The sequence below is a fragment of the Zootoca vivipara genome, chromosome 6 (genome assembly GCF_963506605.1).
Source record: "Zootoca vivipara chromosome 6, rZooViv1.1, whole genome shotgun sequence".
Classification (NCBI taxonomy): Eukaryota; Metazoa; Chordata; class Lepidosauria; order Squamata; family Lacertidae; genus Zootoca; species Zootoca vivipara.
Genome location: NC_083281.1, coordinates 43,025,474 through 43,045,137, shown reverse-complemented (window position 1 = coordinate 43,045,137; position 19,664 = coordinate 43,025,474). Strand labels below are relative to the sequence as shown.

Here is a 19,664-nt window from a genome sequence, read left to right as displayed (position 1 = left end):
CATCTGCCCTGACCCACCCTGAGTTCTGCACATCACAAGCCCCACATCACATAGTGGCCACAGCTAGATATCAGCACATATTGACCCCAGAGGTCAGCAGCCACAGGCCAGGGACGTTTGAGGACATGGGCTTTGTTGGCTCAGGTCAGCCTTTGCCACCCTCCTGTCTTCAAGTCGAATTGGACCACAACTTCCATAAGCTGCAGCCAGCACTAGCAACAGCATTATATGGCTATGCTGATGGGAGTGGAAGTCCAAAGTGTCCAGAGGGCACCAGGTTGGAAACAGCTGGTCCAGATGAATACATAGATGAATCCAAGATTATTGGAGTTTTCTAGCTATGAGTTTTCTAGCTATAACACTGCAAAGCCTTCATGTTCAGAGATCATCTGATGCTGAGGCCTCACCGGGGATGGTTATTCCACCTCAAGGGATGATGGGCCTTTCCTCTCACCCAACCGGGGGGGGTGACCTGTACTGTGGCCATTAGCTGTTAACTTGACCTCCTGCCTTCTTCCCCAGGAGATCCTCCAGGCTCCAAAGTTGTGCAAGCTCAGCCCTGTTGTTGTTTCGGCCATCTTGGTGATTGAAGCGGATGAGAAAAAATGCCTTTCCTGTGGGAAGGGGGATCCCGCCAAGGCCCTGGAGGATGGGCCAATGACAGCCTCCTTGGAATCTTATGTGGGCGATGCTGAGACCACTCTGCCAGCCAGTGACCCAACGCCAGCCCCTTATGTAAACAGCCCGGAGTCTGTCCATTACGCAAAGGTGTTTGTGGACAGCTACTGCAGCCAACAGAAGGCCTCGCCCAGTTTCTACATGCGCTCCAACTCCACACAGCCCCTCCTAAGCGACAGGACGCCCAGCCCAAAGCCCTACGAGAACCTGTGGTTTCACGGTGACCATCCAAACAGAGAGCTCGACTATAATTGTCAGGAGGATGCCGTTTTCCTGGACAGGGCCCTGTTAGATTTCCCGTTGCTCCAGGGCCTCAAAATCAATGGGGATGAAGACCTGAGCAACTTCCGAAAACTCTAGAACCTGGTTGACAGGGGGAGCATCAAACTGGAGCTGCTTGCGACTTCTTGCATTCTTCTCCTCCTCCTTCAATGGAGGAAGCACTGAATTATTCCAGCTAAATATCCAGCCACCTAGATTTTGTGTCATCCTCTAGAGAGACTAAGAAAGTGGAGCGGATGTTGGGGTGGTGTTCCCTGAGTGATGCCTTTTGCTCCCCTTTAGGGGAAGGGGTTATCTCAGTGGGAGAACATCTGCTTTGCATGCAGAAGGTCAGTATAAGGCAGCTTCCTCCATTTTGAAGCAAGAAGAGACAGAACTGAAAGGAGCCCTGCCTTGGGTTCCTTCCCCTTTTTGTAACTGTGGTCCCCTATTCAACCCCTGTTGATGGCCTCCTGCTGCCCCCTGCTCCTGTTGCCCTGGACCTGCATGGATGACCCACCTCCCACGCACCTACCAGTACCAAGCACCTGCAAATGGAGACTCCCCTCTCTTCCCCATGTGGCATGGTCTCCGGGGTTCACAAAAGCTGGGGCAGCCCAGACCTAAAGGCAAACTCCCTGGGCTGGCCCCATTTCTGGGGACGTCTGCCTCTGCTGTGCAAAGGTCTTGGGGAAAGAAGGAGCAGCCATGGATAAGCTGCAGAAAGCACAGTGCCAGCTGGATGAGAGCCACAAACCAAAACCTCCCAAGGTGGGGAGGAGGGAAAGGAAGAGGCATGAGAAAAAGAGCAGCCCAAGAAACTCACGATCATTAGTCCTATTTGTTTACTAAAAGCCATCGCAGTCATCACAAAAATGCAAAAGGGCAGGCAGGGTACATGCTAGCATAAAGTCGTGTTGTGCAAAGGAAATGTGTTGCTCCTTCTATGGCAGCAAACAAGGGTGCCCACAAAATGTCAATTTTTGCCTGAAAGGGTTTGGAGGGAAAACCAAGGAGCAGCTTGGAGAATCGAGACGGGAAACAGGTTTTTCCCTGTTTAGCACAGCCTGAGCAGGAAGTCAAAGGGGATCAATGTTCCCAGGAGGAGGGTTGGGAACACCAATGTGTTTATACCCACTGCTGCTGTTTATTTATCATGTACTGTATATGGAACATTGCAAATTAAAGGTGCTCCACAATTCTCCTTGTGTTCATCCTTGTTGCAATTCTTGCACTCTCCCCCTCCCGCAACACCCCTCATTCATATCATATGTAATGCAGGGATCGCAGACAAGAATTGGCTGCAGCCCCTACTCCATCTTTGTTGGGTGGAAAGTGAGTGTGTGATCTAGGAACTTTGGAAGATGCAGGTCTCGTAGTTCTGCTGCAATCTGTGATGGTACACCAGGGGGTAGGGAGCAGGGGGAGCTACATCTATTATTTTCTACCTTTCCCTTCAGATTCTGCCAGTGCAACTGCAAGCCAACCCAACAGAGCCCCAAAGAAGAAGAGTGGAATCAAAGTGTGCTCCACTTCAGGGCACTTTGAAAGGTCACAGGTGCTGGCCAGGAAGCATAAACAACACTTGCTCAGATCACATGCAAACCTTTAAGGAAGCTGTAGTCCTCCAGAAGGGATGGGGGAGAAATTTGGTTTGCATTTAAAGGTGACACTGCCATATTTGTACTTCCCGAAACAATATGCAATTTGAAAAACAGCTATCCTCCAACCAAGCAAGGATTACAAAAATATTAGTATTCAAAAAATTACTTTAAAAAGTGGTTGAAAACACAACAGCACAAAAGAAATACAAAAAAATGTAAGTCAAAACCCAGGAAAGCTTGGCCAGACACATACATTTTAAAAGGCGTTTAAAAGACATTGAAGCTTTAACGAACATTAGAATTGAACTAGCTCCTTATAAATAGAACTTGCATACAGGGAAGGGCATTACTGCACCAAGACTGCATGACACCTCTGTTTTAATTCCCCTTTCACTACCTGTAAATAAGTATATTGGCAGTGCTAAAGGATTTTAGTGTGGAAACAAGCCCAGAGTTCCTTTAAAGGTAAGTCAAGGGTCCCTCACCAACCAGCCACTGAACAGGTCACAAAAATATTATTCCCACAATTAAGGGAAGACCCTTAGCTCGGCTGGTGCTGCACCTCTTGGGGGCACCTGAGATTTCTGGTTCAGCCTACACCATCTCCGATTAAAATTGTTTTGGATTTGAAAAGCAATGCATATGTCACATCTGCTACAAAATAATGGTTGATGGACACAATCCCAGTCAAGTACACCAATCTGCAAATGTTTTTGGTGTAGCTGTCTCAGGCTGATGGGAGTTGTAGTCCAAAACATCCGGCAGGCACAAATTTGGGGGAGGTTGATGTCTGTAGAGAATCCTGAGCTGACTGGCAGCTCCCAGCTGCTAGGGAGGACCCACAGCTTGGTGGTGGTGGAGCATACTGAAGCTCTATGATGGAAGTTATGGCAACTTTATTCTTTGCATTCAGCCTACTTAGATTAAAAAGCTTTCCATCTGTTCGATACAGTATATGATTTCTACTCCGGTGGGGAATTTCCCTTCAACAAAGTGTAGGATCATGGCAATGAAAATAATAAATAGAGTTGGGGCAACAACACAACCCTGTTTAACACTTGATCCCACTGTGAATGGTTCACTTTGAAAGCCATTGTTATCTGCAATTGTTGCTGTCATATTATCATGGAGGAACCGAAGGATGTTCACCAGAAACCTATGACCTCACTGTGGAAGGACGTGTGGATCCAGAATTGGCCTCCATGGTTACTTACAGACTCACTGTTAAGACTGTGTTCATGGAAGACAATCTTACTCAACTACGAGTGATCGTCAAATAAGAAGAAGAAGGAGAAGGAGGTGGTGGAGGAGCCCTTTTTGCATCGTGCAGAAAGTTCCAGCGCCAGGTAGAAAGCGCCAGAAAGTCCTCAGCAGGCATCTCCAGATCAAGGAGAGCTGCTGCCAGCCAGAGCAGGCAACGCTGGCCTAGGTGGCGCAAGTGAGCAAGCTCTGCCAAGCAGTGAAGTCGCTCCCACTGACCCACCTCGCAGGCAGCCGCCCGCGCTCGGCATCAGAACGAAAGCGTGCTCTGGTCCATGGTGAGGTCACGAAGAGTCGGACACGACTAAACAACAGGCTGGGAGCAGGGGCTGCCATTCATCACCTGAGGGGCGGGCTTCACCTTCTTCGTTTGCCTTCCATTGGCTCCGGCGCGCAGGGTATCAATCGATGATCTCGGCGCTCCCGCGGGGACCTGGCCTGTGACGCACCAAAATGGCGGCGCCCAGGAACTAAGCTAGGAGAGGATGTCGCTGGTGTTGCTCAGGGGAGTCTCGGCGGCGGGGGTTGCCGCGCTGCGCGGATGGAGCTGCCTCGGCTCGAACGTGGCAGCGGCGGCGGCGGCGGGTCGGGGATCACTGCGTAAGGAGCCCGGGGTTAAGTAATTCAGAGCGCGCGCGCACCGTTTACACGGCCTCTGCTTCGGATTAGATACGGGCCTCCCCCTACCTGGCAACTTGGGGTGCAGCTCCCATTCAGTCCCAGACAGCACAGCCGGGCGGAGCTCAAGGGAACGCGGCCACGCTGTTTGGGGGGGGGGGTTGATGGGGATTTCAGTGCAGAACACCAGGAAGGCACCAGGTTGGGGGAAATGGATTCACACCGTCCCCGTCTCGGCAAGTGACAGAAAGGCCCCTTTCCACAGGGTGCCTTCCAAGCTGCTTGCAAAAGTCACATTAGAAGACATCTGAAGGCAGCCCTGTTCAGGGAAGTTTTCAATGTGCGACATTTTAATGTATTTTGAATCTTTGTTGGAAGCCGCCCAGAGTGGCTGGGGAAACCCAGCCAGATGGGTGGGTTACAAATAATACATTATTATTATTACCGTATTATTTCCACCATTACTATTACTCATCAAAATAGAATCAAAGGGGGCCTCATTGTCCAAGTGTGAATATGATTGGGAGTCAATCTGCTTTAAGGCACGTGGGGGAAGTGGCACTGGAGACCCATAGACGCACACATCTATGCATGTGCTTTGTTGGTGTAATAGGAGCAGAAGGCAGGACAGGGTGGGGGTGGAGTTGACCATTCTGGTAATTACCTTGCAGTGTGGCAGACACCTTCCACCAACCCACTTATTTATTTATTTTATTATTACATTTATATTCCACCTTTTCCCAAGGAGGTAAAGGTGCTGCACACACATTCTGCCCCTCTCCATTTTATCCTCATAACAATCCTGTGAAATAGACGTGATGACTGGCCCAAGGTCACCTAGTGGGCTTCATGGCTGACTGGGGATTTGAACACTGATCTCCCAGGTCCTAGTCTGACACTAACCACTGTGCCACACTGGCATCTGGTGGATGGAGATGAAGCTTCCCAGCAGTGAGGGCTGCTTTGGTCTCTCTGTGGCTGTGTCCCGGGTTATTCCATCACTTGTCATCTTCCATGTACCAAGGCCTCTCATTCCATCTCTCTCCTCACCTGTTAAATGCAACAACAAGCTCACAACCAAGGAGGCAGTTTCCTCCGTTCTTGGTGTTAATGTACTAAATGATCTTGATTACGGCCTTGGATTGTGAAAAGAATATGGTGACTAAGAAGTTGCTGTTGTATGTCAAAAGAACTTGTTTACATGCCCCTTGCATTGGAAGCCATTTCTTCTTTCCCTGTAGTGGAACCTCTACTTGAACTGGAAACTGCATGACCCTACTGAGCTTAGAATAGAAGAGAAGGATTTTTATTTTTTTATTTTTTTAGAATAGAATATGCAAAGGATTTTGCTGTTAGACATCCTCCCTCGTCCAATGCCCAAAATATGACTTTTGGTCACATCTAGCAACCTGAGCAATTGCAGCAGCCTTGTTGGGGGTGAAAGACAGAGCAACTTACTCTTTCTCTGCTCCTGCATTGCCCACATGAGCAATGCATATTCTTCAAATATAAAATGTTCCGTCTACTTATGAGCCTAAAAATTGCTTCTCCACAGATTGTTCTCAGACTGGAAGAGCTGTTTAATCTCCCCAAAAACCAAGAGAGAGAAGTGATGTGCCTAATTACTTCCAAGGAGCAAAATGCTACTGTGCTGTTGTGTTATTGTATTGCATTGATGTGGCTCAAGTGTAACCCCTGCTACTTTTCTGTCCTTTTAGATAAGAGCCCCCTCCTTCAAACAGCCAGGGATTATGCCAGGCCTGTCCGTAGAAAAAAGCAAGGTTTGTATTACATGCTCATTGTTGTAAGCAGTTGGTCTGCTAAGGCTGTCATCTGAACTGTTTGGGATTCAGGTTTTGAGGGAGTTTCATGACTACTGGATATTATGGGTCCAAGCCTCTGTCTCTTACCCCATTTCCTAATCCATTGAAATGGAAAATAAAATTGCTTAGAGGTTTTGTTTACAATTAAGCAGCACACAAGTTCTCTTAAATAAAAAAGGGTGATTGGACACGTTATGATACCCCACTTGCTGCATGTCCTGTTGGCCCAGGTGAACCAACTTCCTGCTGGCTTGTAGGTCACCAATATTTTGCAACTGGAGTCCCTCTTTAGCTTCCACAATGTACTTCCCTCTCTTTACCTACTTCTCTTTTAGACATCAGCTCATGTGTTTCCACCAATACTTGGCTGACTACTGTTGGAAAAAAGTATTCTGTACTAGAGTGAACTAGCAAGGCAGCTGCTGTGCTCTTATTGCTGTGTTGCTGTTGTTGCAGAAATCCCCAGCCATTTGGACGATCTGCCTCCCACAATGCTGAAGAAACCTTATGCCAACATCCCAGTTATAGACAAGTAAGGTTTGCAAGGACCAGGGAAGTACTGTGAGTTTCATGAAAAGGGGCACCATGGAGGAAACAGCAAGTCTGCCACATTGGGCTGCCCTTTAGGGGCCCCCAAAATGCAACCGCTTACACCTCATTTTATTGACTGGGGTCCTCAGATGATGGGGAGATCCTAAATTAGTGCTCCTATAACTTACATTTAATTCTGAATATCTAACATGGCTCTCTTGATTTCTAATCTCTCAAAGCTGTTCCCCAAATGTTAAGCAATTTAGGGACAAGTAATCAAAGGAACTCTCTGCTTTCCTGCAGGGTAGATGATGTTGTGAAAAGGTTGCTGTCTCTGGAAATGGCAAGCCAGGTCAGTGTTCTCCTACATGGGTAAATTGGGATTGGGGGCAAATATTCCTTCATTCCCCCGCTCTTCCATGCTTTACCATTAAAAAAAAAGTCATAAAAGCAGAATTTATGCCTTTTCTGTAGGCAGGCAGATTTACTGTTGGCATTGTAAGCAAACAATAGCCCGCCATTCCTGCATAGTGGAGTGGGGTTGAGTGACTATTAGTTATCTAGTTGTATTAGTATCTAGTTGTATTAATTTTGTCTTCCCCTTCTGCGTGCAGAAGGAGAAAGTGAAAATCAAGAAACAGCAGCTAGCAGACCAAGTCCGGACGGCCCCAACTGACACTAGCTCCTTAGAGGTCCAAGGTAAGCAGGAAAATATGTCCCAAGAGAAAAGCTGCTGCCTCCTGTTTCCTTCGCTGTCATCCTCTCTGTGCCCCAAGGGAATAGCCCCAGCGGGCACTTCAAGGGATACATAGCAGAAAATGGAGCTATGAAAGGGTACATCTGGAAACAGAGGTCCAGCTGGATCCTACTTGGCAAATGCCAGTGTTGGACAGAGTTGCGGCAGGATGATCTCTTAATGTTGAGAGACATTTCCTTCTATATAGAGAACATGACAGATCTGCTTATGTGCTTTCCCTTCCTGTATAAAAGAGCTGGAGCCACATGTCTCTCAGAAGAGCAGGTGGAGTGGTCCTGCTTCTCTTTTTGCCCTATACCAAGGTGGAGAACTTACAGACACTAAAGTGTTCTTGGACCCCTGACCATTGGCCATGCTGGCTGGGACTGATGAAAATTGCAGTCCAACAACACCTGGAAGGCCAACAGTGTTCTCCACCTCTGCCGTGTATCTACTGCCAAAGTCCACGCAAGGATTTTGAAGTAGCCAGAGGGAAGACCCTTAGATCTTCCAGCTATATAACATTAAACTGTCATTAGTCTAGTGCAAGCTCTAGAACACGGGTGTCAAACACAAGGCCCGGGGGCCTAATCCGGCCCGCCAGACCTCGTCATGTGGCCCGCGTAGCCGCTGCCGACAATAGCCACTCACAGTAGTTATGGAGCCTGCGATTGGCCGAGGGTCAAAACCGGGGGCGGGGCTGCAGGCGGAGGCCGGGGTGCTGGAGCCGCGCTGACGGCCTTGGCCAGGGAATTTCAATTTCGAATGAGCCTGAGGGAGGCGGTGGCACAGCGGCCAGACGAGGAAGTGAGATGCAGGAGGAGGAGGAGCAAGCCCGCCGAGGAGGTAGGAAAGCCCTACAGGCGCCACCGGGAAAGTTGGTGCCGGGACGGAGCAGCGCTGGATTTTTTTTTGGCGGCCTTTGCTGTTGTCTCCAAGAGCGAGTGAGGCGGCACTGGGGAGCCGCCGCCCACCGCTTCCCTTCCTCTCCTCGGCTGCATCCGGGAGGTGGGTGAGCGAGCGGGCGAAAGGGACGCGGAGTGAGCCTGAGGGGGAAGTAGGCGAAGTGCAACAGCCACTCTCTTGATGGAGCTGGGTTTCTCTTCCCTCTTCCCCCGTTTTCTCCTCATAGACACTCGGGAGGGTGCCTGGCTTTTGCTCTGCCCCCCACCCCGAGCCGCCCTTTGGCTTCTCAGTTCCGGCGGAGCTGCTCCCCGGGGGGAGGCCGGGAGGGAGGCGGCGACGACGGCACGGGTTCCTGCTCTTCCCGCTCTGCCGCCGCCTCCTCTCAGCCCCTCGTGATGTAGGGCTCCAGATGGAGTCGCCTTGCGGTTTGAGTAGGTGAGAGGGGAATTTTTTTTGGGGGGGGGAGGTTTTCAAGCCTCCTCTGCCTGCAGTCCCGGTAGGGAGAGGCGGCGGCGAAGACGACAACAGCGCGGGTGGGGGGAAGAGCAGCTCTGAGGCGAAGATGCACGTCTGCTGGGGCTGCCGCCACCTTCCTCCTCGGGAAATCCGCTGCCCTCCCTCAGCGCGAGGGGAAGGGACTCTGGCGCTGAGGAGGGAGGATGCAAAAGCAAAGCAGGGAGTTGGCGCTGCACCGCATGTTCCTGCCCCTCTCCAAAGCATGGGGTGGGTTGCAGGGTGTAGCATCCTGCCTAGCGGGGTTTGGGTGTGCGCAGGGCGGGAGAGGGAAGCCCTCTTTCCATCTGCAGGTTTTTAATCCCAGCAGTGGCTTTCTCCTTCCTGCCGAAGGTTTAGTTGACCCCCCCCCCCGGAAGCCGTCGATCCCCACCTTTTGTTCAAATTTCCTTCGTTTACATCCCCTCCCACACACGCGCCACGACGCCGGAATGTGATCCGCGTGGGGGCGGGAATGAGCTTACATTATTACAAAAAACAGTAATAATTGAATGCAGTGACAATAATTTATGATAATAAAGAGTGGACACATAGTCTTACAGACACAACCGGCCCTTTGAGGGTGACCAAACTGCTGGTGCGGCCCCCGATGAATTTGAGTTTGACACCCCTGCTCTAGAATAATGGAAGCACATCCAGCAGCCAGCTCTAAGTGGTCACTTCCCCGTGTTTGCTTGCTGGTTGGCAATGTCTATGTGCAATTTTAAAGCAGGAATTCAGAAACATTCACATTGGAATAGGCACTTTGTCTCTGGCCTCTCTGCAGTGACTTTCTTTTGCTGTTGCAGTTGCATTCTTGACAGCCAAGATCCGCACACTCCAGGAACATCTGCATATCCACACCAAGGTAACCATCTTTGATGCTAGCACAATATATGCTGTATTCAGAGCCAGCCGATAATTCGTACTTCAGGGTGGAGCTACTATTGAGTGTCAACTGCTATAGCCATTGTTGAGATACAAAGCAATGTCAGTATTTCTTTCAAAGTTGGATCTTGCACAGCACTGATTACATAAGATGTCAGAACCAAAATATAAATGCATTTTACAAAATAAAACAGTTAATATCCATAGCAGTAAATACAGAACAGTGCGGTAAAACTTTATAGTCTAGGGAAGGCCTGCATAAAAGGTGCTCCTTTTCCTGCCTCCTAAATTGCAGACGGTGTTCCGGAGGTTGGGTGCCATCACCAAGAAGGCCCACTTCATAGGTGCCTTAGATGCATAGATTAATTCGACTGAACTCTGTAGACCTAGCAAGGCCTCCTTAAGATCTTATGATTGGCTGGAGATGTACAAATGTATAAAAGGAGATAGTCTGCAAGGTATCCTGGCCCCAAGTAGTTTAGGGCTTTATATGCCAACAGGAGAGCAAGAGAGGCTGCTCCATTTGGACTGTTGTGTCCATTTGAACTGTTGAATCTACCACCAGCTGGATCCTCACAATTTCTTACATGCTGATACTTCGTGTGATCAGCCACCTTGGAAAGATGTCCTGAGATCTGGGATATAAACAATTAATAGTAGTAGTCATTAATAGTAATAGTGGTAACTAGCAACAAGCAACCCTTGTCCCCAGGACACAACCAACCGTCGCCAGATGTTCATTGCCATAGACCGGCGGAAGATGCTTCTGAAGTACCTGCGCAACACCAAGTACGACGTCTTTGAGAAGACGTGCAAGGTGCTGGACATCAAGTACGAGTTTCCCCCATTGTACTGCCGGAGAGCCACCCGGCGCTGGATGGCCAAGAAAGCCTTGTGCAACAAGGTACAGCCACCATGGCATGTTGCTGCCCAGGCATTTGGAAGCAGAGCTCCTCTTCTGTAACAAATGAGCTTGGGAGGGGCCTGGTGCTTCTTTGTGCTTCCATCAACTGGGAGACATCTGGAGGGCACTGGGTTTGGGAAGGCTTTCTTAAAGCAATATTACTCTATTAAATTGCCAGACAGGCCAGCGAAACCTCCACCCTGCTCAGTGGAGCTTGCCTTTGTTTTGTATTTTGCATGACCAGTAGTGTTGGGGACACATAGTGGGTAGGACTGAGGGTGTTAACAGCCACCCTGAGCAGCACCAAATAGCAGGAGTGTAGTGTTAGAATTCTTTAAGAAATATGAGATTCTGCCTTGTGCCTAGTCAAACTCTTGGGCCATCTAGCTAAGTATTGTCTCCAGTCACTGACTGGCAGCAGCTCTCCAGGGTTTCAGCAGGAGACTTTGTCAGCCCTATCTGGAAGTTCCACAGATTGAACCTATGTGTAAAGCAAGTGCTCTGTCACTGAGCCATGGCTCTTCCCATGGAGAAATAAATATAAACATAGTGAATGCCCATTGTCAGCTGGTATGTGGATTAGGCCACTCCCAATAGAACTCAGGGATTTTGTAATCTTGCTCTGTGCTACTGACTGCCTAACTGCCTCTCACCTCCCTCCTTCCCGTTAACCCTCTAGGTCTACCAAGAGGTGAAGAAGCTGAAAGCCCCGCAGATACTGAAGCAGCGGCAAGAGTGGTTAGAGAGAACCAGGGCCAGAGAAGCAGAGAAACAGGCATCGCCAACTGAAGGCAGCCCAGTCTAAGCAAAACCTACCCTATGTTTGGGAGGGGGCTCATATTGAGCAACATCTTCTGAAGCTGGTAGACAATAAATGATTTAACCACCACTGTTTCCTCTGCCTTGGGTGCATATGAAAGTCTGTTTGTACAGAGTCCTCTTGCTCCTTCCAGTATTCGTATGGTTCAGAGACCATCATCACTGGGTTTGTTTAATCACTTGTAGGTTGATCATGTTAGTCTCTTGCAGCAAAAAACAAAGTCTGCGGCACTTCTGGAGAGAAAGGAATGCCATATTTTGGGAGCACTTTATTCCTGCTTCTCAAAAAGACATAGTAGCGCAAGCCCTATTTGAAACTAGTGATGAGGAACCTCCAGCCCATGAGGGACCTAATTAGGCCTGTTTGCTTTGCAAACCATGCCTACTTGTCCATCACTGGAAGTCACATGAGGTCAGGCAGGACAGCAGGTAAAATCCTGGGGCCAAATTGAAAAGCAAGCTTCGAAAATACACTCTTAAGTACACTCTCAATGCCTTTTTTCCAGCAGCAGTTGTAGCTCAGCACTTTTTGAATTTGGTGCCTTTGGATAACATACATCAGCTATGGCATCCTTCCACCCTGCCTATCTGAGCTTTGCTTCAGAGGCACAGTATTACAGTGGGTCGAGTGCTTTCCTGGTGGTCATGATTAGAAAGTAGCGCTGGATGATTTTTCATTGTTGTTCCACCTTATGGCCTCTGGCTTGTGGGTGTCACAGAGCTGTGTCTTATCACTGATGCTCTTCAATCTGTATGAAGTTTCTGGGATCAGTCATTTGGAGGTTTGGGGTGTAATTTCACCAATGCACAGATGACCTGCATCTCTGTCTCTCTTCTGCCTAAGAATCTCAGGGAAGCAGCGGCATTAACCATCAGATGCCTGGACGCAGTACTGCGATGAATAAGGGAACTAGGTGAAACTTAACCCAGGAAAGGAAGAAGTTTTGTGGGTTGGGATGCTAGTGTTGGATACTGGTCCTGGATGGGGTTACACTACCCTTTAACAACCATCTTTCAAGCAGGTTTGAAGCTGAATGACCACCACCTGGAGGTAGTTCTTGTCCACATCATCAGGGCTGCAACAACTGTAACTGATCCCAACCAGAACAGGCGGTGCTCTGGGTGCCTCCATTGGGATTCTACTAGTGTCTAGTTAGAACAAATGTGAGCAACTTTATCCTGGAAATGCCTTGCAAGCCTGTTGCAGCAGGCCTATGAGGAGTCCAGCCACTTTTCCCTTCAGGGTAGGTTTAGTTAGCCTATTTCACCACTCGGAATGACTCCAAATGGCTAATTGAGGACAGCTTTTACCAAAGGTGTCATGATAAACTCCTCCCCAGAAACCAATGTCCCCACTGTGGAAGGACGTGTGGATCCAGAATTGGCCTCCATAGTCCCTTATGGACTCACTGTTAAAACCGTGTTTATGGAAGACAATCTTACTCGACTACGAGTAATCGCCAAAGAAGAAGAGGGTGCTGGAGTGATTCCTTTGGTAGCACAATCGTACGCCTTCACTCCTGTCATTGGCTGTTGCTGTGAAACTCACTACTTGTGCTGAAGCTGCTGTTCTGCCTGTTCCATTGCCTGGAACTCCCCTGCAAACAAGGTGCAGTCTGGGCTCTCTGCAGTGCCATAGGCAGTGATTGTGTCAACAACACTTTCCATCTCACCATTCCACAGCCTTCCATCCAGAGCACTGAGGAACCCAAACAAATTCTGTAGGTCTTCAGGGGTTACCAACCCTACAGTTGACTAGCCGCCGCCACCCTAAAGTGCCAGTCATAACCCACACTATCAATATCACTCACAGTCTTTGTAGCAAAGACCAGTTCAAGGGTCTGGCCTACCATCTACCAGTGATGTACTTGGATGAAGGAATCGAGGGGATGCTAATCAAATTTGCAGATGACACCAAACCGGGAGGGGGAGCTGATGCAGCAGAAGACACAATCAGGATTCAATATGACCTTAACAGATTGGAAAACTGGGAGAAACTAACAAAAGGAATTTTTATAGGGACAAATGTCAGGTTCTACACTTAAGCAGGAAGAACCAGCTACATGAATATAAGACTGGGGAGACCTGCAGTGGAACAGACTCCTTCATTGGAAGTCTTTAAGCAGAAGTTGGATGGCCATCTGTCATTGATGTTTTAGTTGCGATTCCTGCATTCTAGGGGTTTGGACTAGATGACCCTCAGAGTATCTTCCAAAGCTACAATTCTAAGATTATTTGATTCTTTGAACTAATAGGGTCAGCTGAGAAACCAGCAACTTTGGGTGCTTCCTTCCCTTGAACTGTTTCCATGTCTGCTGGCCTTTGTAACTAAGAAGTGCCTGAGTTTATGTTTCTCCTCCTTCCTCCAATTTCTTTTCCATTTTGTGTCATGTCCCAGACTGCCCACAGTGAAAATCTTATTACTAATTTATGTAAGCCAATCTTGCAGCCTTTTTACCTGAAGAGGGGGATTGAAGACACCATGACAGTGAACAACCTCCTGAACAAAGTCTCGCCACTAAAAAAAAGGGGGGGGTACATTTCCACTCTGGACGCAGGTGGCGCTGTGGGCCACCCCACACCCCACACTAGGCACTGAGCCTAGGGCTTGCTGATCAGAAGGTCAGCAGTTTGAATCCCCACGACGGGGTGAGCTTCCATTGTTCAGTCCCAGCTCCTGCTAACCTAGCAGTTCGAAAGCACATCAAAGTGCAAGTAGATAAATAGGTACCACTATGGCGGGAAGGTAAACGACGTTTCCATCCGCTGCTCTGGTTTGCCAGAAGCAGCTTAGTCATGCTGGCCACATGACCCGGAAGCTGTACGCCGGCTCCCTCGGCCAATAAAGCAAGATGAGCGCCGCAACCCCAGAGTCGTTTGCGACTGGAACTAATGGTCAGGGGTCCCTTTACCTTTACCTTTACATTTCCACTCTAACTTCACCAGGCCTTGCAGTCCTCTGCTTCCTGCTTCCCATTTCCCCATTGCTCAAATACACATGTGCCTGACCACAAGGAACTGAAGACTTGAATTTGCCTTTGAGCACCGCTTGCAAAACATTTGTCGCTGCCATTCAGATTTGCCTTTTTGAGGTTGTTTCTGAGCCGCCAGTGGCCTTAGCTCTAGCTATGTCCCAGCCTGTGACCTGCCAGCCAGTTGCCACAGTCTCACCTTTGACCCAGTCCTCAGAAGGCAGCTGGAGCAGTGGGAGGTATGACTGCTGTTCAGACTGCCCCATGTGTAAGTAAACGTCTGGCTGTATTTTAGCCTGTGGAGATCAATTTTATATAAGATGGAGGGAAGCTGCTGTGGGTTATTGTAGACTGACTCCCCTCCTTAACACATTTCCCAGATATTTGTCCAATGATTCCCATGTTGTTTCCAGGTTAATGTGTTTAAAACTTGCCACCTGTTGCAATGTAGCCCTGCAGCCGTTGCACCTCAAGGCTCTTTGTGAAGAGAAGCTAAATTGTGGGGTTCTTTAGATTCAGAATGCATGGAAAGCCATGCCCACCACCTTGAGTTCCTTGGAGAAAAAGGTGGAAGAGAAATGCAATAAATAAATAAACATTTGAGGGGATTCATTAAGCAATTGCAAAATATAGAAAACATTTTGCTTGCAAATGTTGAGATGCCCAGTTCCTTAAGCTGTGCCCAAGGAAACTTTTACCATTTTCTTTGAGGGGCAGAATCCCTACTATACATGACGAATGCCTTTGGAAGCCTTTGCCTTATGGCATGAAGGGAAGGGGTTCACAAGAAATGCAAGACCAGTGCCCCCTTAGTGCTCAGAACTAGTTCCATGGGTCTTTGGATCCAGGGCAACTCAGTGTAGGTCCTAGAGTGGCCCTTTATTTATGTGGCTGTTTTGGTTTGCAGGAGTGTGGGATGTTCTCTTCCTGTACCCAAATCTAACAGCTTAAAAATGTGTGATATTCTTTTAAAATCAATAGCTTGCTGTTTTCTTCCTTCACTTGGCTTTCATAGACAGTTATTCTGTCCTTAATTTTAAAGACTATTAAAGTCTATGTTTGTTAACTGGTCTGAGTGTTTGTGTGGAACCATACAGGGGACGATCTGTGCAAAAGGTACCATTAGCAGGAATTATATTTTAAGAAGGGCAGGGTTAGGGTTACGGATTCCCTTTCATTTGTGTTTGCCTCCTCCCCTGTGTGTTTCATTTGGGCAGGTTGTGTTGGACTTCTCTGCCCGGCAATCCTGGCCTGTTATGTGTCACGCAAATACGGGGAGCACTGTTGCCTCGGACTGGTGCCTGGCGGCATGACAGCCCTGCGGACTCACATGCGGCTCTCCTATGGCATTCCGGTAACACTTTCCTCCATCACATGTTGTGGTGTTGTACAGTCTGTTCCCCCTAGTAGATGTGCTCTTACTCATTGATCAGCAGGGGTCCAGAGAGTGAAAGAAACAGATGAAATGTGCATCATCCAAGAAATGATTTATTTCTACACAACTTGTTCGTAGTCTTCTACAGCAGGGGATTGATGAGTTCCTGAGATTAAATGCAGCCCTCTACGCGACAGAGTGATGCTTGGGACAATTAGTTGCTTGCCGGCCTTTGCTGTCACCTTCCCTCTCTCAGCTACCTGAAACGGCTTGGTGCAAGGCCATTGCCAGGTTCTTAAGAGACTCAGGGCACAAATTTGGGCAAACTGAGATGGTGGGTGGCTGGGTTTAAACCACGCTGCACTTAGTAGTGTGCCCAACTACCCTTTAAGCCAGGGGTGGAACAGCTGTGGCCCTATAGATGTTGTTGGACTCCAATTCCCATCAGACCCAGTCAGCATGGCTAGTGGTTAGCGATGATGAGAGTTGTTGTGCAACAACCTATGGAGGGCAACGTGTTCCCACCCTTGTGGTAAACAATGCTTTCTTTAAAAATGAAATATTTAAATAAGAGAGGGGGGAAAGGACAAAGAGGAAGGACCTGGGACTCAGGGAGGGGCCACCCCTTAATAGCCTCTGTCAAGGGCAGATAGCAGCAGAGAGGCATCATGTAAATGAGGGGTTACTCCTCTGTTTTGCAAACTCTCTGTCTCTTAGGAACATAAGACGCTGCCTTATACTGAGTCTGACCATTGCGTCCATCTAGCTCAGTACTGTCTACACTGACTGACAGCTGCTGTACAGGGCTTCAGGCTGAAGACATTCCCAACCCTACCTGGAGCTGCTGGGGATTGAACCAGGAACTTTTTGCATGCAAAGCAGATGCTCTACCACTGAGTTTCACCGCTTCTCATCTCCCCAAATCCTCTACCTTTATCAGAGCTGGCCAGGAGAGGAATGAATAATATTATAGGGCAAGGTGTCAATGAGGAAAAAAAGCTAATGCTGATGCTATTCTAGGCTGCTTCAACAGATGTTTTTAAGCAAAGGTTGGATGACCATCTGTCATGGATGCTTTAGCTGAGATTCCTGCATTGCTTGGGGTTGGACTAGATGACCCTCATGGTCCCTTCCATTATTATAAATTCTAGGTGATAAATTGCACCATATCTTCTCTAGCAATTTGAACACAAACAGCAGGGAACAGTTTGTTCCGAGGCCTGGAACTGGCTTGTTTCATTACAAAACAGAGCAGACATTATTTCTGTTGCTTTTGCAACACCACAGATAACTATTTCCAGCTTTTTCTCAACAGCCCAGGTTGCCTTTCATTCCATCCAAAGGGTAGCATTACAAAAGCCTTTGTCATGTTGCAGAGGAAGTTAGAAGTGCTGGGGTGAGTGCAACAAGCAGAACAGAAGAACAGGTCTTGGTTAAATAGCTTCATATCTCAGTGGTGGTGGAAATTGGCAAGGAGGACAATATTGATTTTTCATTGGGTTGGACTTCTCCCTGCCACCTACAAAGCATTCTCACCTCTCTCTTTTGCTGAACAATTCATTCTTCCACTGTATAGTGTGAGCAGGTTGGTTGCTCGCCTGACATTTAATTATAGATGTTTGGACCCTTTTTCAAAAGCTGTAGTATAAACTGCGAAGTATGTCATCTTTGATTTTTTTTCCCCATATAGGCACTTCAGCAGGGCTTATTGAAAATAGTGATCCCTGTCTCTGTTTTGACTGAAGGCAGAGGAAGACATTTCTTTATCTGCTATCTCACTTATCCTCCCATAGGAGTCCACAACACACTAGGTAACTCTTTTCACCAGACAGCCCATGTTACTCCTGAACCATATGAACTGCCTCTTTCAGGGGAAACAGGAGTAAAGTGGTGCTAGAACCCCAAACTTCCACTAGTCTAGTTAAGTGCAAACCCTATAGAAATGGTGGCTTGTCCAGCAGTTAATGGTCACTGTGAACACACTCAAGTACTATAGCATGTTGCCCTCTTTCAAATCCCTGCTTGGCTATGAAGCTTTATAAGTATGGAAAAAATGCTATTTTTCATCCTAGCCTACCTCATAGGATGGTTGTGCAGCGAAATGTCAATGTGAACTTCTTGGAAGAAGGGAGGATACCATTTTTAAACAAATGTATTGGGTATATCTTTCTCCTGTGCATGATCTGATTTTCATATTATTAATATTTAGTATTGTAATGCTTCGGAGCATCCAAAGGGCTTCATGTACATTTTTGTGTGATCCTTACAACAGTCATGTGAGGCTGTAAAGTATTATCATATCTGATTCTGATTCTGATAGATGAGATTCCAAGGGACTGCCTGTTCATAGCTCAGCATCTTAGCCAGAATATGACACCTACATGCTCCGCATGCCCACATTAAGCTGATCCTGTCCACTGGCTTATTGTAAGTTTCTAAAGACCTGCCTGTGTGCAAGGCTTGAAGGAGTGTATGTGGAGTAAAAATGTATTCCAGATTTGAGGTGCTATGTCTCATTAAATCTCTTTTCTTTGTTTGAATCATACAGGGCAATGTTTTAAGGGATGCCATGTCAATGTGTCTTTGTGGCCTGTGTGAGTTGTGCCGCATGGGCCGTGAAGTACACGCCCGCTCTCTGACTTAATAAGAAAATGGAGGTGCAAAGGTGGGTTTTGATGGAAAAGGAGCATTGGCATTTCCCCCACCCCCTCCAAGACAGAAATTCTGTCAGAATCTGACTCTCTAAGCACAGCTTTCAGTCAGATGCCTAAAGGGAATACAGTCATACCTTGGAAGTCAAACGGAATCCGTTCCGGAAGTCCGTTTGACTTCCAAAATGTTCAGAAACCAAAGTGCGGCTTCTGATTGGCTGCAGGAAACTCTCTTTCATATTTTCACATTTGTAGCCTAAGCTCCATGAGACTGCCTGGGCATCGAGAATCTGCTTCAGGGGCCGTGTTCATGTCTTCACCTGCCAGATCAATTTCGCTGGTGGGCATTAGAGATGGGGTCTTTGAGTAAAAGAAGAAGGGAAGGGATGCAGGTGGCTATGCATTTGGAAGGGAACTTCACTGATTGAGGCAAGAAGGCGGAGCCAGGCCTGACTTTTGCACCTTGTCAGTTGTGTGTTTGTGTCACTAAATGTGTTTAGCGTATGAAACTGCCTGAAAAATGCGTGTGGGGATCGGGTTGCGAATGGCAACAACTATCTCCTTCCCAGGTGCCTTAGGGCTGCAACTAGAACTGAGAGCGGTAATGCTTAGCCCCGCCCTTTCCCTCACATGCCGCTTTTATTTTTTTATTTAATTAAGTTTTTTTGTTCGTTTTCACTTTTAGCATTTGACATCATACACAAATCATAATCCCCGAACTTCCCTCCACCCCTCCATGGTTTCCACATATATTCTTTTCAAACTGCATCGTATCATATTCTCCATATTACTTAAAACTCAATTTTTATCATAAATCTCGCTTCATTGCAAAAAAATTCCCCATTCTTTATTACATTTATTGTCCTCTTGATCTCTGATTTTCCCGATCATTTTCGCCAATTCGCCTGAAGCTTCTAAATGGGCGGGGTATAAATAATAAATTATTATTATTATTACTAAATCTTCACCGGTTTCCTTGTGTGTTTCAGACCTGCGGGGCAAGAGCTGGACACTGCATCCTGAGCTCCGCATGCGCCAATAAAAAGCTCTTCATATTAACACCCGACTCCGTCTTGATTATACACCAGAGGAAGAGAGGGCGGGAAAGAGGATGAGAGGGCGGGCCGTAAGCCCATCTAGGGAAGT

At 47.7% G+C, this 19,664-nt stretch overlaps 3 protein-coding genes across 4 annotated transcripts in view; all 3 read left to right on the top strand.

Moving 5' to 3' along the window:
* The window catches only part of CSF3R (colony stimulating factor 3 receptor), a 30,515-nt gene extending 28,375 nt beyond the window's left edge, over positions 1-2,140 (top strand). For both annotated transcript variants that reach the window (XM_035120696.2, XM_035120695.2), the window contains exon 16: positions 523-2,140. In XM_035120696.2, the coding sequence (XP_034976587.2) occupies positions 523-1,038 (516 nt within the window). In that variant the 3' untranslated portion in view covers positions 1,039-2,140. The remainder of the gene's footprint in view (positions 1-522) is intronic.
* A 2,079-nt stretch (positions 2,141-4,219) lies between these two features.
* Positions 4,220-11,590, top strand: MRPS15 (mitochondrial ribosomal protein S15). The gene is made up of 8 exons (XM_035120961.2): positions 4,220-4,403; positions 6,140-6,202; positions 6,701-6,776; positions 7,079-7,127; positions 7,390-7,474; positions 9,719-9,777; positions 10,510-10,701; positions 11,381-11,590. Exons 1-8 carry the CDS (start codon positions 4,289-4,291, stop codon positions 11,504-11,506), a joined length of 765 nt encoding a protein of 254 aa, XP_034976852.2. The 5' UTR covers positions 4,220-4,288; the 3' UTR covers positions 11,507-11,590.
* A 3,028-nt stretch (positions 11,591-14,618) lies between these two features.
* LOC118087595 (cornifelin-like) lies at positions 14,619-19,570 on the top strand. Its single transcript, XM_035120392.2, has 4 exons — positions 14,619-14,760; positions 15,710-15,846; positions 18,416-18,532; positions 19,508-19,570. Exons 1-3 carry the CDS (start codon positions 14,649-14,651, stop codon positions 18,509-18,511), a joined length of 345 nt encoding a protein of 114 aa, XP_034976283.1. The 5' UTR covers positions 14,619-14,648; the 3' UTR covers positions 18,512-18,532; positions 19,508-19,570.
* Positions 19,571-19,664: the final 94 nt, after the last annotated feature.

Excerpts from the sequence above, each read along its gene's own strand:
- MRPS15 (XM_035120961.2), top strand. The coding sequence starts at position 4,289 with ATGTCGCTGGTGTTGCTCAGGGGAGTCTCGGCGGCGGGGGTTGCCGCG. Across the intron at positions 4,404-6,139 it reads GGCGGGTCGGGGATCACTGC|ATAAGAGCCCCCTCCTTCAA; the intron begins GTAAGGAGCCCG and ends CTGTCCTTTTAG. Across the intron at positions 10,702-11,380 it reads AGAAAGCCTTGTGCAACAAG|GTCTACCAAGAGGTGAAGAA; the intron begins GTACAGCCACCA and ends TTAACCCTCTAG.
- LOC118087595 (XM_035120392.2), top strand. The coding sequence starts at position 14,649 with ATGTCCCAGCCTGTGACCTGCCAGCCAGTTGCCACAGTCTCACCTTTG. Across the intron at positions 14,761-15,709 it reads CTGTTCAGACTGCCCCATGT|GTTGTGTTGGACTTCTCTGC; the intron begins GTAAGTAAACGT and ends TCATTTGGGCAG. Across the intron at positions 15,847-18,415 it reads GGCTCTCCTATGGCATTCCG|GGCAATGTTTTAAGGGATGC; the intron begins GTAACACTTTCC and ends TGAATCATACAG.